This window comes from Tarenaya hassleriana, unplaced genomic scaffold (genome assembly GCF_000463585.1).
Source record: "Tarenaya hassleriana unplaced genomic scaffold, ASM46358v1 Cleome9, whole genome shotgun sequence".
NCBI classification, from domain to species: domain Eukaryota; kingdom Viridiplantae; phylum Streptophyta; class Magnoliopsida; order Brassicales; family Cleomaceae; genus Tarenaya; species Tarenaya hassleriana.
In genome coordinates, this window is record NW_010971389.1 from 4369712 (window position 1) to 4389774 (window position 20063).

The 20063-nt window shown below is 33.9% G+C and overlaps 3 protein-coding genes and 1 long non-coding RNA gene across 22 annotated transcripts; 2 read left to right on the plus strand and 2 right to left on the minus strand.

The window, feature by feature from the left end:
* Positions 1 to 439: 439 nt before the first annotated feature.
* Positions 440 to 1922, minus strand: LOC104804423. Of its 2 annotated transcripts, none has more exons than XM_010528716.1 (2): positions 1794 to 1922; positions 440 to 1458 (listed from the first exon to the last, which is right to left on the minus strand). In XM_010528716.1, the coding sequence occupies exons 1-2, from the start codon at positions 1887 to 1889 to the stop codon at positions 520 to 522; spliced, it is 1035 nt and encodes a 344-aa protein (XP_010527018.1). In that variant the 5' UTR covers positions 1890 to 1922; the 3' UTR covers positions 440 to 519. The 2 variants fall into 2 exon arrangements, with proteins under 2 accessions (XP_010527018.1, XP_010527019.1); XM_010528717.2 differs by having other exon boundaries at positions 440 to 1345; positions 1459 to 1912.
* Positions 1923 to 8180: 6258 nt separating this feature from the next.
* LOC109116251 lies at positions 8181 to 9596 on the plus strand. 2 transcript variants are annotated; one of them, XR_002023767.1, is made up of 3 exons: positions 8181 to 8266; positions 8412 to 8630; positions 9381 to 9596. It is a non-coding gene; the product is annotated as an uncharacterized LOC109116251 (long non-coding RNA). The 2 variants fall into 2 exon arrangements; XR_002023768.1 differs by having other exon boundaries at positions 8191 to 8266; positions 8400 to 8630.
* A 2917-nt stretch (positions 9597 to 12513) lies between these two features.
* Positions 12514 to 19768, minus strand: LOC104804424. 17 transcript variants are annotated; one of them, XM_019201384.1, is made up of 6 exons: positions 18183 to 19411; positions 18031 to 18095; positions 16983 to 17055; positions 13676 to 13756; positions 13058 to 13183; positions 12514 to 12587 (listed from the first exon to the last, which is right to left on the minus strand). In XM_019201384.1, exons 1-5 carry the CDS (start codon positions 18282 to 18284, stop codon positions 13085 to 13087), a joined length of 420 nt encoding a protein of 139 aa, XP_019056929.1. In that variant the 5' UTR covers positions 18285 to 19411; the 3' UTR covers positions 12514 to 12587; positions 13058 to 13084. The 17 variants fall into 17 exon arrangements, 7 of the variants coding, with proteins under 7 accessions (XP_019056929.1, XP_019056930.1, XP_019056931.1 ...); XM_019201385.1 differs by having other exon boundaries at positions 12585 to 12674; XM_019201386.1 differs by lacking the exon at positions 12514 to 12587 and adding an exon at positions 12589 to 12678.
* LOC104804425 (MADS-box transcription factor ANR1-like) lies at positions 13997 to 14840 on the plus strand. Its single transcript, XM_019201390.1, has 5 exons — positions 13997 to 14090; positions 14180 to 14221; positions 14322 to 14405; positions 14513 to 14658; positions 14751 to 14840. The coding sequence occupies exons 1-5, from the start codon at positions 14019 to 14021 to the stop codon at positions 14764 to 14766; spliced, it is 360 nt and encodes a 119-aa protein (XP_019056935.1). The 5' UTR covers positions 13997 to 14018; the 3' UTR covers positions 14767 to 14840.
* Positions 19769 to 20063: the final 295 nt, after the last annotated feature.

A 20063-nucleotide genomic window follows, 5' to 3' on the forward strand; every position in this document is an offset into this window, starting at 1 on the left:
ATTGTAACAATTTGGTTGATTTCTTTCTTGGACCTCTTATCGTTGATCCATCATAAATTACCTTATCTTTATTGGAAATAAAATCTTATAAAAATTAATAAACTAGGTTAAAAAATATATGAATGGCAGCTCCTGTCATCTTACGAGTTGTTGCAAACATATATTAAGATGTTTTTTTTTAGATAATCGGATATACTTATGGATTAAGGTATAGATTAATTTTAAGTCGAAAATCAACCATATGTTTTGGATTATATATTCTTTACCCAAATTTGAATTTGAAGTTTGAACTCGAGACAGAAAATACGTTTAGCGTCCCATTTCGGTTTAACTATCCAAAGTTATGAACCAGCCTTGTCCACTTTTCATTTCATGTACTCAAACCAAACTATATGAACAAAAAGCTCAGAAATTTTCAGACACCTTTTTCAGGTGAATGTAGCATTGAAAGTTTCATCCATTGACGAAATCTAATTACATATCCATGGGCCCAACCAACAACAGCAGCTAAGAACTCCATTACAGTTCTAGCTTTCTTATACTGAAACTGAATTCCTGTTTCTCTGAACACTCAACAATGTTAACATCACACAGTTCCTTGGAATCCATTTCCGGCGAACCCATGTCGCTCCTCTGACCCACGAGGCTTTCCAAGAACCCGTCCATGTCGGTTTCGCCGTCTCCATCCGAATACGTTTTCAGCTTTTCTACGCACAATCTCAGTTTGTCTTCGAGCACGCCCCTCTCTTCCTCGTGTTCCATCACCAGCCATTTCAATTCTCGGACCATTTCCTGATCGTAATCTTGCTTCTGCTTGGCAATTCTCTTGTACTGTTCCGCCTCCATCTCCACCATGCTCTTCTCGCTCTGCAGTCTGAGAAGCATGGCCATGGATTCTTCTGCGGCCGAAGATGCCGCCACTCTCTCCTTCTCCAGCTCTGCGTCGAGAGATTCCCCTCGTTTCCTCTCTCTCTTCACCATTTTTCTCAGGGTAATAACGTCGAATATCTGGTCTTCATCACTTGGAACCCCTTCTTCGTTCTCTTTTCCTCCTTCAGCATCGCCATTTTCAGCGATCTCTGTATCCGGTAACGTTGCGATGCCTCCGTTTCTTGCTTCCCCGGTCGCGTTCCTCTTCCGACCAAACCCATCATGTAACGCACACTCCGAACACAACCGATTTGAGAGATTCTGTTCCTTCTTACCCAACCAGTCCGCAGCGTCAATTTTCCTCCGGGAAATCATGCTTTTCCTATCAAATTCACGAACAATACGAGGTTTTTTGACGAACCCATCATTGCAATCCGGATTTTTCCGATCACAGGCATCGGGAGTCTCGTTTTTCCTGGAAAACCGAGCAATTTTCTCTCTACCATCACTCGCAGTCGAAGTAGCCTTGAAGTGCAAAAACTTGAACCCCAGAACAAACAGGAGACAAAGGAAGAAGAGACTGAAAACCTGCGAGAAGCAACCGAAGACGAGAAACCCAGACACGAAACCATCGGTCTGATTCAGAAGATTCATAAACGAAGCAAACAGCATCGCTACCAACAACCAAACTAGGTTCTGCAGGAATATATTACGCAGTTGCAGAACAGAACATCAAAATATCAAAGACACAACTGACACAGAATCCCCATTCCGGGTTTCATCCCGACAAGGACGAGAAAACCTCGATTCTGACTATGATATCGTCCGAATTCGTAACACGAACCCCACTTATCTCAACCCCAGAGAAAAAAGTTCCAGGTAACTGAAACCCGACAGAAGAGAGAGAGTCTGGGAATCGTTACCGTGGGAGAGAAGAAGCGAGGAGAGCGAGTATATAGAGACCGCAGAAGAACGGAAGAGATTTGCGTTGTCTGGTTCGTCAGATTCAATTCATCCATTATTTTGCAATAGTAATACCAATTTTATTTCTGTTTTCGTCGGATCTCGAAAAAGGTCAAAAAGAGAACATGTAACTGAATACGTTCTCTGTATTTTGGTCAACAAATCCTCTGTGTTTAGTAACTTAATTTTTGTATTTAATTCTAATCATTACAAAATCTCTATTTTTTTAAACTTTTATATTGTAGATAGAAATGTTTAGAAAAAATAAATTTTAATAGGAATTTATTTTTCTTAAATGACAACTTCTTTTATATTTTTTCCAATTTTAAATTTTAGAACTTTTTACAGTAAGAATTTCCCAAAGAATAATCTTACACATATTTAATGATGATTTTATCTAATCCATGATCCAAATCATATATAGTAATGGTAAATCCAGATATTTATGATCCAAAATATTTAAAATATTCAGGCATATACATAAATGTGTAGAAATAATAAGAGCGATTGGTGTATTGAATTTTAAGGTTGAATAGGTTTTCATGGCCATCAGAATAATTTTTATATTTATCGTGATGGATGACAAGAAATATACCTTTTTTTATAGCCAATTGTTATATATTTTTGTGTCTTCGCAAAGGTTAGAAAAATATATTTTGTACATAGCCATGAAAATTTTATAAGCGTTAAACACTCCTTTTGATGATTATAGGGTTATCCATATGTATTTTGATTTTTAACAATAAAACGTAATAAAATTAAAATATTCGTTATTATCTTTAGAGAGATAAGCAGCCCACACGGTAAAATTAAAAATGAACAAGATCAAGATCAAAACAATTTTTTATAAAATAGTTTGTAATATTGGAAAAACAATAAGATAGATTTTTTTATAGTACATGTTTGACACAACTCATTATATACTTTAACATGTCATATCAACATCAACAACAACATCAACTGTCCCAAGTTTGTTTGGAGTGGATTGCATGGATTATTAGTTTCCACTTATATTTCGGTTTTGCATTAGATCTTTCGGAATTTATAACAATTCTAAATCGTTCCTAATTACACATTCTCAAGTAAGCCTAGGTCTACTCCTTCCTTTTTCTTCACCTCTATTTCTATACTCTCCACTTTTCTAACTGGTGCATCCATCGACCTACATTATACATGTCCAAACCATTTTAAACATCTCTCTGTTAATTTCTCTTCTATACCTATTACACTTATTTTATCTCTAATAGTCTCATTTCTAATTTTATCCATCCTTATGTGTCCGCACATCCAATCAACATCCTCATCTCGGCCACACTCATTTTAGACATATGTTGTCTTTTCGCCATCCAACATTCGCTACCATACATCAATACGGGTCTTAAGACGGTACAGTAGAATTTTTCTTTCAACCGTAAAGGAACCTTACGATCGCAAAGAACCCACGTTGCTTGTCTCCATTTTATCCATCCCACTTTTATCCTATGACTAACAACTTCGTCGCAACCCTTATCCTTTTGAAAGATTGACCCAAAATATTTAAAATACGGGTTTTGAGAAACTGATCCTCCTTCCAAACTAACTCATACATCATTAGAATCCCTCCCACTAAAATCGCAATGCATATATATACTCGGTTTTCGTTCTACTGAGTCTAAAAGTCTTAGTCTCTAATATACTCCTCCATAACTCTAATTGTCCATTTACTCATTCTCTAGATTCATCTACTAGCACGATATCGCCTGCGAACATCATGCACCACAATACTTCTTTCCGTATATCTCTAGTCAATTCGTCCATGACTAATGCGAAGAGATACGAGGTTAGAGCGGACCCTTGGTGTAATCCTATCGAGATGGTAAAATCTCGCGTGTCACCCCTTCTATTCAAGCACTAGTGGTCGCAACTTTATACGTATCCTTTAACATGTTATATAAATATATATATATATATATATATATAAATATAAAATCGGAATTAAAATCTAAAACTTCTAAGCAACAGAGGTTATTTATGAAAAATATTTTTCAAAGGTCTTCACTTCGTGTCCTAAAATATAACTTAGTTATAATGATATTCGTTTATAAAACATTAACCCCTCAGTCAAATAATGTTTTGTTATGTTTATTTATATAATCACTTCATCATGATATTTTGATACAACGAGAGATATCGAAAATATTTATGATGGGGATATATATGACGAAAAATTCGTAGTATAAAAAGATGGCGATAAATAAAAAAATTTGCCTAAACCCGTGTGATCCAAAAATAAATTAAATGCTTGATTTCGCCTCTCCAAATTGTCTTTTGGTCAAATTCCTCACATTTTTTTAATATTTTTTGTCCAATTAATAATCTATTTGAGTTTGATGTACGAGGTCTCGTAACTTGAACAATCTTTTTCACTGTTCGAAATTCGTATTCTATAATCACACACACACACATATATAACATGGGAAATTATTAAAATTCTAAAACGTGATTGATTATAATATGAATATATGATTATTCTAAATTTTAAAACTATTTTTTTCCCTGTATAATCCAAAACAATTTAGATTTTAGATCTCGTTCTCCACTACATATAAATATATATACATATGATATGACATATTTGATTTTCATTACAAGTAAGAAAACCATATTTTGTTTTTTGAAAGGAAAGATTGGAATAAATTATTGATTCCCCGAAACAAAATTTTTAATAATAAAAAGTAATCGCTACAAGCTTTCTCCAACATAAAATCTCTCCAACATAGACTGAGATGATGATGGAGATATTATATTATATATATGTGTGTGTACGCGGAGTATCATTAGTGGAAAATGATGGGCATGAATTGTTGAGACTCCCAAGCCAAACAAGTTGGGGTACTTTTTATTTATTTATTTATATATATTATTAAATGAAGTAAATCTGAAATATACTTTTTAAGGAAACCTTAATTTGGGTATAGGAACGAGGTAACTAATAATATATTTATATTCTCCAGATACTTTTAATATTCCAAGTTCCATAATTTGTAAATTCCCACTTGCGTTCTTGTCCAAAGCAGCAGATCTTGATGTTGATTCTCTATGTCCCGGACTGACTTTGGTGCGTGTGACTGCATTCTCTCTCTCTCTTTTTTTTTTTTATAATTGACATTTATTTTATAATTTCTACATATGTTCACAATTTAACTGGTTTTTATCAATCTTGAAATATATATATATATATATATATATATATATATATATATATTGGTCGATGATGAAACATGTTCTAAAGCTGGATTTGTATGGATCGACTGTACATACACATTTCTTTGAATATTTTTCTTTCAATTAACAGAGGCTGAGACATATCATGAAAAACCATAACCAACCGAATAATTAACCACTGAGTGCATTAGAATGTCTATTTATATGTAGCAAAAAATTGAAAATGTAGTTTTTTATTTAAATTTTCTTTTAATAAACTGTATTAATTCGGAAGGATTATTGGTTTGCATCATTATGTTTTTATATAAAAAAAATTACTTGAAATTGAAGATCGGGTTTGAAACTTGTGCACTGTCGTAGAAACTACTCCCTCCGTTTTAAAATATTTGTTGTTTTAGATTGTTTCACATTTTTTAAGAAAATGGATCAAAAGTCACATATACCCTTATTTGATGATAAAAACAATGCAATCATTAATAATGTATTGGAATTTGGTAAGGATAAAATTGGAAACTATTATAAAAAAATATTTTGAAAATGTAAAACTACAAATATTTTAAAACATAGAAAATAACCTAAAACTACAAATATTTTGAAATGGAGGGAGTATTAATTTACTCCCAAAAGTTTCATCCCAAGAAATTATTAATTCCGTCTTGAAATTAATTTATTATATTTGTATTGACAAATAAATTGGAAACAAAAATAAGATGAATTATATTTGTGAAGCATTTATAAACAATGGTGATCGTTAAAATAATAGACATTAATAAAGAAATGAGAATATAAAAAAGGTTGTTGAACATAATTAGTTACTAATTAATACGAAATAAGTTATTAATGTAAGATTTTATTAATCAAACTAGCTTTCAAAATGAGGTGTAAATGGCTTGATTGAAAAAGGTCGTGTATGGAAAGCTAGAGAGAACATTCAACTTTTATGTATAAAATGTTACACCACAAATGAGGTGTAAATGGCTTGATTGAAAAAGGTCGTATATGGAAAGCTAGAAAGAACATTCGACTTTTATGTATAAAATGTTACACCACAAAGGAAAGAAAAAAGATTATCTAATTAATAATTTGGGTATCGAAAGACTTTTGTAGTCACTAAAGAATTTTTTTTTATAATTATGAGGTTCACTAACGGTCCACTTAATCTTTCTAAACTTGGAATCAACTTTTAATCACATAATTAATTGCGTCTTTTTTTCTCCACTAGTGAATTGAATCCATGACCTTGAAACGACTTTGTTATCTCTGACTGGGTCACCAACTAATAATATCAATCCAAATATTTTATAGTTTGAAATTTATAATTTCTAGATATAGATCCCAGCCAAAATTCACATCTATTTTGCAATTTTAATGCAGTTGCATAGATAGCCTTTTGTAAACATGCGATAGATCAATGACAAAAAGAAAAGATACAAGTCCATGACATGTATATATAGGCTTTTCTATCTATTAGGGTTTTATTTTTTTTAACAAATTCCAAGATAAAAATACTTTAAATATCCATATGTTATCCAAATTTAAGTATATTCCATTGAACTATGAGAGATACACCATTAGTGTCATACTAATGATGGCAAACCACACGAAATGGAGTCTGAACTAAAAGAGGGAGAGTTAAATAATCCTATAAATGAAGGAACCATCATATCACTTAATTAGTATTAAATATTTTTTATTATTCGTTCACCAAATCTTTGATCCAATTATATCTTTTAAAAGATCGGATAATTTCAGATGAATACATTTTTCCACATTTGAATTTAAAAATAGAATAAAAACATACTTTGCATATTGTTTTATTACCGGTGGTCCAAATTTGGATAATTAGTATCAAATTTTTAACACAATCAAGTAAGAAATCCATTCTCTATGCTCTTTGCTTTGCTATTAGGACTCGTCATTCGATCTTTTAGCACACAGGCTAATTTGCCATCTTCTTGAAATTTATTGTCAAGATTTATCCACGAAGAATATTCGAATGAATATTTGATACATTTATTCTACATTAATTAGATCAGAGTTTTTTCTATTAAAAGATAAAAAAATATATATATATATTAATATATAATTGGTAATACTTCCTAATGTGACTAATATATTTACATGCTATCTATATAAGTAACAATATTCATTTGATTTTTTGTTAGTATAATTTTAGCATATAAACCAGAACAGTTAACATTGAATTATTAATTCTTATATATATTTTGTTTGAATAATCTTACCCATACATCTAGTAAGGTTCTAACTATTGGATGAGAAAACCGATCAAATATAAAAAAAATCATTTTATTTTATTAGATTAAATTTTTTTTTCACAATATTTGACATTTATTCTATAGTTTATTATACCCTCACAATTATTTTCTTAAACCCTTAATGATGTTCCGATCACGTTGCTCTTTGTATGAACCAATATAAGGACTGGCTATGACAACAAAAAAAGAGAATATAATAAAAAATATTCCTTAAATATCAAAAGGTTCAAAGTTTGATAAAAAAAATATATGTTATATAAACTATTTAAAATTTCCACTTTTAAAATTAAAATTAGAAAAAGACTGTCATCGCAAGAACAGGCGCAACATCTTGCCAATCGTCAATGATAGAGAGAAAAACCTGGCTTCAAATTCCAAAAATACCCTCGGAGTTCAAAAACCTTTTCTAACTGGTCCACGTTTCGATCATCTATACGCCTAACCCAATACCACGTTTTAACGCCCCACGATTGTAGGTACTCATATGAGTCTCCGAAGATATTTTTCTTAGACGCGCACAAATTAAAAAAAAAAAACACATTTGTCTCCACGCGCTGACACGTGTCGGAAAGAAATATTCTCTTGTGATCTGAACAGTGACTCGATCTTGTAACTAGTCAAACAGATTTGACTCGATCTTACCATGGACTGTCCGAGCGAGTACGGAGCGGATTCTGTACGCCCGCGAGTGGGTCTCTTTCTTGGTTTCTTGTACTAAAACCACTAGTGGTTTTAGTTTCTCAACATAAAACTGGTTTTGGCCATATATACTCAAAACAGAAAACATAAGACGTCTCCACAGAAGAAAAAGAACAACGAAAAAAAGAAAGAAAGAACCTTCTCTCTCTCTCTCTCTCTCTCTCTCTCTCTCTCTCTCTCTCTCTCTCTCTCTCTCTCTCTCTCTCTCTCTCTCTCTCTCTCTCTCTATTGTTTCCATAATCAGCGGAAATCAAGTAAGCAGTCCTCTTCGTTTATCTTTTACTTTTTCCTTCCCTACTTATTGGGGGTTGGATCAGACGATGGCCATCCAGTTTGATCTTCGCGACGTTAACAGTGAAGAAATCTGACCCTTTTCCGATTCGGAAGTATTGCTTGCAGCTTTATTGTCGAATCCGTCAAAGGAAGAGAGAGGATGGGAAGAGGGAAGATTGTGATAAGGAGGATCGATAACTCGACGAGCCGACAAGTGACGTTTTCGAAGAGAAGAAACGGATTGCTTAAGAAAGCCAAAGAGCTTTCGATCCTTTGTGATGCGGAAGTTGGTGTCATTATCTTTTCGAGCACCGGCAAGCTCTATGATTACGCCGGCAATTCTAGGTCTGTTTCCTCCCACTTAATCTTTGATCGAATTTATGCTTACCCTTTATAATTTCAACGCCTTTGGGAAGATTTTTGTTGTCTGAATTAGCCTTAGACATCGCATAACCAAAGGGTATGCTTCGATTTGTGGTCAATATAATAGATTCTGCATATATATCTTGTATTCTCTTTCTTTCCATTTTGCATTGCTTCTTGAGAAAAAGGCATGTATATGTATATATGTATATGTATATGTTTATAAGTGTGTGTATATATATATATGTATAGGTATATATACAAAACAAAGCTTTGGGTCGTTCAAGGGCGTGATCGCTTAGTCGTTTCAAAATCATTGCATTTGCATAATATATACATAAAAACCACTTTGGTTTATGTTCACAACTCCTTAGGGTTTATGCGGCGATCTACATTCCAACCTTACTGATTTTATAGATGCAGGAGTTCCTTTTTCATCTTTGGTAAAGTATTACATTCCATTCCAATTTCTTATAAAACCTCGCTTTTTATATCTTTTATTGTATGAATCTCCACTATAATCGATCGATTACATGGTATTGAATCGTGTCTTCTCAACACAGACTTTGCATTCATTCACGCGACGTTCGCATTGGTTACTATGTTAAAATTTAATTATAAATATTTTTTTTGGAATAATGAAGTGTATATTGAAATTTGTTACTTGCGGTAATGAATTGATGGATACTATGGATATGTCAATTATTATTATTTTTTTTGGAATATGATCAGCATGAAGTGTATCATTGAGCGCTATAACAAAATAAAAGAGGAGCAACATCAACTACTAAATCCTGCTTCAGAGATAAAGGTACGCATATTTTCTTGTGTAACATTTAATTTAAATGATTTAAATTTTTTTGAGAACATGCTTATAATTATTTATAGATTATCCTTGATTTCATTGACTTTCCTCATGTTATTTTGAATATTTTCTGTTCGACTATATTTAAAAAACTGGGATATTAAATAAAAATAATCTACATAATTTTTTTTTTTAAAAAGAAAATGTTTAATTTGATATATATTACTTGCACATTCCACAAATGATAAATCATTGTGGGAAAAAAATGTACTGTCAAACCATCTCCAATCACACCAGAGCCAATTGTTTTTGGCTCCAACATGTTTGGAACATGTGGTTTTAGATCTGTCCTTGTGTTTGCTAGGGTTTGGATTCAGCATGAGATTTAAGACATATGACATTACACTTGATCCATTTGTTTTGGCTATAGCTTTATTACATAAAGAAAATAATAGTTTCCATTTAGGTTCACGAAATTATTAAAACATTACATGCAGAACTATTATAATTAGCTTTTAAACCCTTTTTTTCCGTCAATGAAATGTCAAATTCGTAGTCTGCATTAAGAAAACTATACGTTATGGATAGATTTTGGATGATTCTTGGTCCGATTCCACTTCTTTTTCTCGGGGGATTTAATTTGAATGCTACAAAGAGAAAATTTGTGATGTATTAGTGAATATTTAGATGTGCTTACAAACGGGGTTTGTTTCCCTTTTATCGGCAATTGCGCTTAAGAATTTTCGGGTACCCGTAGATATCGAGCATTTGGAGATAATTGTGGGATACCCGATATGTTTGGATTCAGATTCGGATTCGGTTTATGAATTCCTAGAACCCGAACCATTTGATGAATTTAGAGTCGGATATCTGCAGTTTTTTTAATACCCCTATCTCTATTAAACCCGGTCTAGATTTTTTTTCTAACGCACCAACTTCTCCTAAATACATGGAGATGTCTTCCACATTCGACCAGCTCCCCAAATCTTGGTCCGAACTCTCATCAATTCCTCAAATTTTGCTGCACGTTGCTGACTTTATCCATAGACTTCTAAATCACTTATAATGACAATGTGTGTCCACCACCAAAGAACCGGTTTGTTGCTCCCTGATTTATTTTGAAGCCGGTTAAGCGAATTAGAATTAATTGGTACAAGTTAGGACCGAGCTAACCATATCAGTGATGAACTCTCTCTGTGGCTTTTGTCTTTGATTCGCTCATTCACAAATTCACAACTGGCCCGACAGACACAAAAGCGTCGTCTCTTTCAATGTTAACTTCAGTTTTTCTAATTTAGAATATTTATTGGGTCACAAATTTATTTTAATGCGTTGAAATCTGTATTATGTTTTAAATGTTATGTAGTTAGGGCTCAATCTAAAAATGACATATTTTTTTTTATTGTAACTAACTACTATGTAAAATGACAAAAAAAAATAATAAACAATATTAATTTTAATACTACAATCTAAACCCTGATTCCTAAAGATATAAAAAAATGTTATTAGATTCATAAGCTTTTTTGAATATAGTTTCGATAATTTAATGAATCTAGGTTGTCTATATTCAATAATTTGTCTATTTAGTGCTATACATACTAACGAATGTTATTTTGCGATATTTTTCTGTTAAATGTTCTTGGCGATCCATGTTTTGGTTGAATCGATTCCATTATGCTAAAGTTTATAATTTATGGAACATGAATAATTATGTATATCCATCATTAATGAAAGAGTGACCCTTTCTTTCAAAAAGAAGGTAAGTACTCAGTATGCATTATGAAAAAAATTATGTAAAAAATACAAGAAAATAAATAGATAAATATAAGAATATAATTCAAACGAAACAACCAGTAAATTTTCTTACACTCTCGTGCCTAGAGACATTTTAGATTTCAATTATAACCCAATTAAGTTTAGAGATTTGAATTTATGCAATTAAAGTAGTTTAAAAATAAGAAATATAAATGTATGGAGGATAAAAATTTGAACTGGTGAAATCTAGAGTGATTTTAGTAGTAAAATTAGTTAAACTATAATATTGGTAAATCAAGTAACTTGCCAGCCAACAATCAAAGCCTTATAGTAAGTGGGACAAACAAAGAGGAGCTTCAAATGAAATAATACTCTCTTTTCCATTAGTTTTAATCTTTTTACATCATATTTGCAGTAGAAAGAGACTCGCCGTTGCAGAAAATAAATGATAAAAGGAATATTCCACTTGGAGAGTACAGTTAATTTTAGTCATAAAAATACAAAAAAAAAAAATTCAAAAAATCTATTTGACATGGAATATTTTGGATTTGTTTACCAAGACAAATATTTTGATGTTATTTTTTCATGTTCTACCCAAAAAAAAAGAGATTCCTTTTTTTGTTTTTTGTGCTATATCTATGATAGGTGCTAACATTTCATCATGAAAAAAATATCATAGGGAAATAAGGTCACAAAAAGGGATATCAGGCCACAAAATGAATGTTAAAAGTATTTTATTATATTATAGTTTACCACTTTGTGGATATTCTTGTATGATTAACTATCTAGTGTAAATATTTGTATGGTTTTTCTATTTCTCCGATACAAGGAATAAGTATATTCTAGAAACTTCTCTCTATTTTGAAGTAATGTTTGGAATGACCACTTTTTCACATAATTTGATCCTAACTTCCCTTGGATCTTTTTTTCTGTTTCCCATCTTGATTTTTTTTTTGTGTTCTTTGCCCACCACTAACCACAAATCCCTCGACGTGATTCTCCTCTATAGTATTTGTTTCATCCATCTTGAATCCAATATCCACATTCTCCATTATAACATTTGCTTCATCCATCTTGAATCGGTCTCTACTTATTGCTTCGTCCACCTTGAATCACCGTGTCCCTTGAACCACTTCCGTTGTTGTACTTTGCCCCGGATTTTATGTTGTTTCAAACTTTAGGTTCACAAATTCAACCTTTCGTTCTCAGTTCTTGAAGCTCATAATCTTCTCTGAAGAACACTGTGGAGCTTCATGATATTAGAGACATCCTCTCACTTTGTCTTTTAACCCTTCAAGTCTTTTACTTCTCCACGTCGAGTTTGCAAGCCGATATTTTCATGTCCAAGCTTAGGATTCTTACACTACATCAAGAACCCACTGAATACATATGGGACAAAATTCAGGCCATAGTGGAAACCTTCATGGACGCCGATGTTGAATGTGTGGTTATAGCCTTACACATATCTGCCTACGATAGATGGAATCAATAATAGGTGGCCTATGAACCGTATATGAACTAAGTTTTGGAGGTTAGAATAGGATGGATTGCTTTTCCTTAATGGGCTAAAATCCCAATGCAATTCTCTTATCTCAACTTGTGAAACAAGAAGAACTGAGGGATACAGCAAAAGGAAGATCTATCAATAATTTCAATGAATGTACCCCAAGGATGAGATGTGAGAGTGTCGCTTTGGACACACTAGACCAATCCTCATGACCAAGGTACTTTGTCCCAATTCAACTTTAACTTCGATGCGAGGAACTTAAAATTTACTGACAGAATGAACATTTCGAGCAAGTAAACGAAACTTGCCCTCGTTTTCGTTCGACAATTCCTACAAACGTACCTTTGGATTACAGGAAAATCTTGTGAATCAGAAATATTGTTCTCCAACTTGGTAGTTGGGGTTGTCTCCTCCGTTCCTTCTTTCAAGTCGTTCCATCAAAAGAGAAGACAAGAACGGTCTTGCTAACTGCCAAAAAGTAAATGCGGTTCAGAATGGTAGTGAAAGATACTTCAAACTAGTCAGCCTATTAACACTAGCAAAAGGAGAATACCTGTAGAGATGGGATCTATTGGCTAAAAAAAATATTTGCAAGGTAAACCACAACAGAGAGAAGACTAGATACAATATGAAAACCGAAGTATAGGATTGCATTTATGTTTGAGCACCTATAAACACCTAAAACATGCCCAAATCCATCTTGAGTCTTGGTTCAAACCTGTACATGCATCCAAGAAAACAAAGGAAACTAACATATAGGGGTGATTGTGAGAGCCCAGTGATTAAAGATATCTTAAAAGCCATGTTTTCGGTTGAATTGCTATGCCGTGGATGCATATGTTAATCCAGAAGAGAGACACTATATGTCGAAAAGCACATAATTTTATTTCATCTAACTTGGTATGGATAAAGAATCAGAGGTTCCTGTCAACATCAATCTTTTCTTCTCCTTTATGTTACCAGTTCTGGCAAAGAGAGGTCGCAAGTCTGCGACAGCAGCTCCAATATTTGCAAGAATGCCACAGGTAGAGTTTCTACGGCCTACAAAATCAGAATCTCAATGTCAACAACCACTGTTCCAATGACACTTCGATTAGTTGTCACTAGATATTAATGGTGGCTACTTGTACATAACAAAATACGGTTCAGTATGACAATATATTTGTAGAGTAATGATCGTTTATCATAAGAAACAGAGAGAAACTGCAACTGGGGTACGGTGAGATGATGTTGTACTCCATAAAGCATTCATATACACATTTCTTATATATGCAGGAAGCTGATCGGAGAAGAACTTACAGGCATGAACGTCAATGATCTACAGAATCTAGAAAACCAGCTTGAAACAAGTTTGAGAAGTATACGTCTGAAAAAGGTATGGAGTTCTCATAAAGCATACAATTGTGGGCCAAGACTAACTGCATCTTACCGAAATGTGATTTAGAAATGGTTTTCTTTCTGCAGGACCAGCTACTCACTGACGAAATCAAAGAACTTAACCGGAAGGTCACCCAGAAACTAACACCTGTTCGGCTAGAGATTTCAAAGTCTGTTTCACATTTTTACCCAGGAAGCAAGCAACCAACAAAGTATGATTCTGTTGCAGGGACAAATCATCCAGAAAGAGAATCTGGAGCTGCTTAGTATGGTGGAACTGATTCATAGAGAAAATAAGAATATGCAAAAGAAGGTATTTCCAAAAATAAAATTCATATCAGACATAAAAAGAGAGAAGATAGATAGTCACCTGGGAAAATTATGGTTGAATCAAAAGAAACATTTTTCTCGGAATGTCAGGTTCATGGAACAATGGATGTGACAGAAGGCAATACAAGTGCAAATCCTACCAGCATTGCATATGACACACCTGCACTGGTTCATCTTCAGCTCGACCATTTACAACCAACCAAAGATGCACCTCCCGAAAAATCAATGAAGCTGGGGTAAACTCCACTTGCACCACTTTATCTATTCTATACATGAGAACAACTTGGTTTATGCAGTCTCATAGAATCTGTATGACTATTTGAACCAGACTACAGCTTCCCTAGCGGTAACTTCTTGGACAAAAGATGCATACACAAGTGACCCGCGGAGGGGTGACATAGGTGATCCTCACCAATGATCCAGCAGGACGAGTTCATCTGCTACCTCTATCTTTTGTCAAGTACTTCACATGGTATGAAAATGGTCTGTTTCTTTTTTGTTTCTATACATATATTTTCCTTATGTGACGAAGTAACTGTCTATGTACATTAAGGATTCGAATAATGAGCATGTCAAACATACTGGATATTATTCTACTTGTCAATTGGAATTTGCTATAATGCATAGAACAACTCAAAACAGCCTCCGCTGTCCACAGCGGTACACACAAAAATCTAGGAGACCTAAATGCTAAAATTTGATTAACAAATCCTCCATTCACCATTTCCCTTTTACTCAAGACTTACTAACACACAAACTAATGACTAATCACACCAAAGTCAAATGGGGATTTATCAACCATCTAACTCAAACTGAATAAAGTACCATCACAAACAAAAAAGACAAGAATGTAATTAAAGTCTGAGAAGGGTGATGTGAGGCATGCTATATATCAGTACTCAATGATGGTTGACGGAGAAAATATCAATGAACAATAAAGGGTTCCGACCTAGGTCCAAGCTTTAACTTTTGGCTATCACAAATGGAATTGCAAATAGAAAACACCAGTGCAATTACATTCCATGATGAATCTCTCTATCAATGTACCAAGACGGTAGTTATTTGTTAATGTGGTCCTAATATCAAACATGATTTCCATACCTCAAGGTCCCTTAGAATTGTATAGAACCTTACGCCGAAAACTTCCAAGCCTTTAAACTGGTCCGAATACAAGGAAAAAGAAAAAGATAATTGAAGCCTTGTAGCAAAGGAAATTTATGGTAATTCAATAATTATCAAACAGGCCTATTTTTTCACTTCAATTAGGCATGTATGCACTTATTCTGATTAAAAGATGCTAGCATTTGTTTGTTACTATCATATGAGAATTGTTCTATCATTCATGAACTCTCTGCACCAGTGAAACTTCTCAAAAGACCAACTAGACACTATTCCAAACTAATCGAAAGATCTGCTGAAACTTCTTGGTTCTGGCCTAACACTATTGACAGATAACAGGTTCCCCAGCAAAAGCTACACAGATAATGGTGCATACACAAAGAATCCGTTCAGACAAACTGTGTCATCCGCACTTAACTGTCAAGCACACTAGCTCTTCAACAAGTTCTATCCCTTATAAGCTACTTTACATGGTATGAAATTATCTGACTAGTGAATTTCCTTAAGAATTCGTTTATGCATTAAAATTCCTAAGATGATTCTAATTGTCTTTTAGCAAACTCAATGAACACCACTCTGCACGGTACAATATAGGGTATCAACAAACACTGAGATCAATAACCTCCTCTTAGTTTATCTATCTAAACAGAAAATTCATTACATAAACTCTGTTTTCATGTATTTCATGGTACAATACTGCAAAGAGCATCCCTATTGCATTGGAAACAGGCATCAGTTCTCCACTTAAAACATGTCAGTTCTTTTTTGGTTACTATAATTTCGACTTGCACCAAGTATCTTCATTAGGGACGAAGGAAGAATTAATCCAAGGGCCCGGGATAGTGAATTCAGAGTGAAGGGACGAGAAAGAAAGAAATCTATATCCGTTAAATATTAGCATATGGACTAGGGAGAAGAGAACTAATTGGGCATGATTAGTGTCCCAAATTTAGCTTGGCTTGAGTAGAATTCCTACTTAGTATTGTCTCTACAAATACATGTTTACTGGAAGAAATATCCATCAAGAAAATTTGAAGTGATTGTACATATAAACTGAGGAACAAGGCGTTTTCTCTTCGATACATTGTAGTATTATTCTAGTATCAATAAATCTCTTCCCAATACCAAGTTCCGTCCTTATTGAACTCTAATCCATCTACTCACCCGACCTGCCTAAAAGAGACTAGAGAGACCAGGCTTAGGGACAAAGGCATGATTAAAACGATCTGTGTCCTTTTAGCAATAGTTCACGGAAAAGATGTTTAATTGGATATGATCAATGTCTCTAATTTGATTTGCCATTATTAGCATTCCTTATTAATATAATCTCCTATTGGCAACAAAAATCTTACATATTAATACGGATAGGATTAGAATAACTAGGGGTCAATGAATTTCTAAGGGAATTATATCGGCGTAGTAGAGGAACAAGGAATCTTACCTTCTTGGAGGGCACTCTTCGATACTCTTGTAGTTCTATTTCTGTATCAACAAAGTCTGCCCTGCATCGTATCCTTTTGAAATCAAAAGTCCAACATATCTCAAATTCAAACATGACTTCCGTATTCCCATTAGGCATTTTTTTTAACAGGCATGAAGGAAGGGCAAAATACAGCCCTCTAAAGCCTTAAAAGACAAAAGATATGCCAATATCAAGTACTAACGAACCATTCTTTGTCAAGTAACAGGTGCAGCACACACATCCAAAGACGTTAGAGTTTTTCTTCTATAATATGAATATGGTTCTAAAACTACACATCATGCAGTTTTAAGTGTTCAACTTTGAACTTCGAAACTTCACACTGTCAACAAAAATTTAGAGAACATGTTTGACATAGTTTTTATGGACTTAAATGCACAAGGACTTAGTTCACCCTTCCTCACAAAATCTACCTAGATTCTACATTGTCTGAGAATGACGAATAAGTCTCTACATTACAACGTGAAATGAGTTACCTACAATTATGGCCAAGTATTACGATCACACAAAGGCAAAGTTATGTATTTGTATAAAACTCTTGACACCCTCTATCAAGCTCACTTGTCCGGGTGAATTCAACCTTCAAACTTCCAACCATCATGCCAAGAAGTCACAGCAATTGAATTAGAGCTCTACCCAACACAAAGATTTCTCGAGAAGACAATCAGGACAAGCCAGAGCAGGCCAACATATGTACCATACCAGTGTTAGAAGCATGGGAATACGTCATGATACACCCTAACCAAATTCGTACACGACGTACCTTTTACATGCAAGTTCTAACCTAGAAGGCTAGAACTTGAAAATATAGGTTTGAGCCTAATACTGGATAGGTCTGTGTTATCAAGCGGGAATAATTCGATAATAACCTCTATATTATAACAGACTAGCTTATTAACATCTTAAAACATACCCTAGAAACAATACAATGTGGTGAAGGCATCATACAAACACCTCTTGCTATGTTATCCATATGGAAACACTATCGATATGAGTACTTTCCATTTACCTTTTTTGTAGAGTTGGCGACTCCAAATATCCTATCGTCCCGGGACGCGATCGGCGATCAACATGCTGCCAGGTATTTTTTGTTAAAGAACACTGACATACAAGTCAGAAGACTCCTATATAATGGCTTTGGCTGCTATAGCAAAATCTAACCGGTGCAAGAGATTGAGTCAGAGTTCTGAAAATATGCTGAGGATCAGATGGCTGTAATATGAAGAAGCTTAACAAACTTTTTCCCTGCACTAAACTCAGCATTAGCAGTATTCATGTGGATAATCAAATTAATGTCAACTAAATGTACAAGAACAAATGAAGACCTTGACAGTAGTCCAGAAGGATTATTATTAGAATTAGAAAAAGTACTAACAAATTTCATACTCAACAAGAGAACAAAGCTGATGCTACTTGGTAAATCATACCTTCTACTACAAATCCATAATTGAAGAACTATTAAGAAACACAATATATGGAAAGAATCTAATAGAGGATGCTATTTCTTGAAATAGACATGGAACATAAATCTAGAAAGCTAACAAAAACATGGGGTTAATCATGCCATAAGGCCATAAGGGTCAAATTCTTTTTGTAAGTATATGTGCCAATCAAATAACATGCATCTTCATTCACATGAATATTTGAAAGCATACCTAGTATTGCAGAAAATAATTATACCCAATGACTAATTTATCCAAACAGCTTGTACAACAAGCTTGAATTTCCAAACCAATTCCTCACACGACAGGTTAGAAAAATTTCCTAGCTTCCCAATCAAATGAAGCTTAGCAACACATATACTAAGATACAAAGGCATTTGAATCAACTCATCAACTCTGCAAGAAATAATGAACATGAGGCAGGACAAGAATAGAAAACTATCGATATTAGAACTTGAATGATTTTAGAATTCCTTTCTTATTCGTTTTATTCCGTCCTATTAGATTTCTAATTCCCATAAAAAGTTCAAAATCGCCAAGATTTTGAATGTGCACATGAGAAGTCCTTGTTCAACTCTTTGGAATGTTTTTAACAAAGTAGTTGACAAGAGATCAATCCACAGGTTTGTCTCCGAATCCATTCACTCTCTCCCCTCCACCAACTTAGGTTACGGACAGAGTTTTCCACTAACTCCTAGGGTTCGTACTCACACTTAGCTTCCGTTGCTACACACACAAAACTTAAATGGAGAAAATTTCAGATTCCCTGGAGATAAACTTACCTATACAAAGCACGCAGATTTCAATGGAGAAAATATTCAGAAACCCCCAACAACCATTCGGCGAAACTTTCGCACCCAAAAGAGAAAATAATCCGCGAAATCACGAAGACTCGGTCCCAAATCTCAAAGCATGCGGGGAAATAAAAGAAAAAAACTGATGGAAATTACGTACCGATCAATCCGCCATGAAAACGGAGGAATTGCATATAACGCTTCTTCGCGAATCGATTCGCCGGAACCAGAAACATCTTTCACGTAGACATGCAGAAGAAGAAGAAAGAGAAGATCAAGAAGAACGTTAGCCCTTTGTGTGGGCGTAACAAAAGCGTCTGAAATATCCTAGGGCAAGAATGTACACGCGTCGAATTATTATTCGACGCAGTGGAGATATTTATGGAATTAATTAGCATATTTTAATCATCATTAGACGTTAGACACGCAAGACTTCAGATATTTATTGGGTTTTTAATGTTATTTAATTTCTTTTAAACTGCGAGTCCACGCCCTTTCTTCTTCGAGTACATTCTCTGTCGTTTAAAATTTTATTTAATGAGAAGACAAAATTATTTTTTATTGGTTTTTAATTTTTAATTTTTCTTGCACCAAAGAAAAATCAACTGTTGTAAAAGGGGAGGAACCAATTGGTACATTTATCAAAAGGAGGGCCATTAAAAGAAATATATATATATATTGGGTAATTAGGGTTGAAGTATAGATTAATGGAAACCATAGTGATTGAAATTATACCCTTTTTCAATTCGAGATTCGTATTCGAGACGGAATAAATTTTTTTTATCTCTTTTTCACCGGTTAAACAA

What these genes read in the sequence shown, in the direction of transcription:
- LOC104804423 (XM_010528716.1), bottom strand. Translation starts at nt 1,889, where the DNA reads ATGGATGAATTGAATCTGACGAACCAGACAACGCAAATCTCTTCCGTT. An exon ending in CTCGCTTCTTCTCTCCCACG is followed by an intron (nt 1,459 to 1,793) that starts GTAACGATTCCC and finishes TGCTTCTCGCAG; the next exon opens with GTTTTCAGTCTCTTCTTCCT.
- LOC104804425 (XM_019201390.1), top strand. Translation starts at nt 14,019, where the DNA reads ATGAACGTCAATGATCTACAGAATCTAGAAAACCAGCTTGAAACAAGT. An exon ending in TCAAAGAACTTAACCGGAAG is followed by an intron (nt 14,222 to 14,321) that starts GTCACCCAGAAA and finishes ATTCTGTTGCAG; the next exon opens with GGACAAATCATCCAGAAAGA. An exon ending in ATAAGAATATGCAAAAGAAG is followed by an intron (nt 14,406 to 14,512) that starts GTATTTCCAAAA and finishes TCGGAATGTCAG; the next exon opens with GTTCATGGAACAATGGATGT.
- LOC104804424 (XM_019201384.1), bottom strand. Translation starts at nt 18,284, where the DNA reads ATGCTGAGTTTAGTGCAGGGAAAAAGTTTGTTAAGCTTCTTCATATTA. An exon ending in TCGCCAACTCTACAAAAAAG is followed by an intron (nt 17,056 to 18,030) that starts GTAAATGGAAAG and finishes TGATTTCAAAAG; the next exon opens with GATACGATGCAGGGCAGACT. An exon ending in GAAGAGTGCCCTCCAAGAAG is followed by an intron (nt 13,757 to 16,982) that starts GTAAGATTCCTT and finishes CTGATTTTGTAG; the next exon opens with GCCGTAGAAACTCTACCTGT.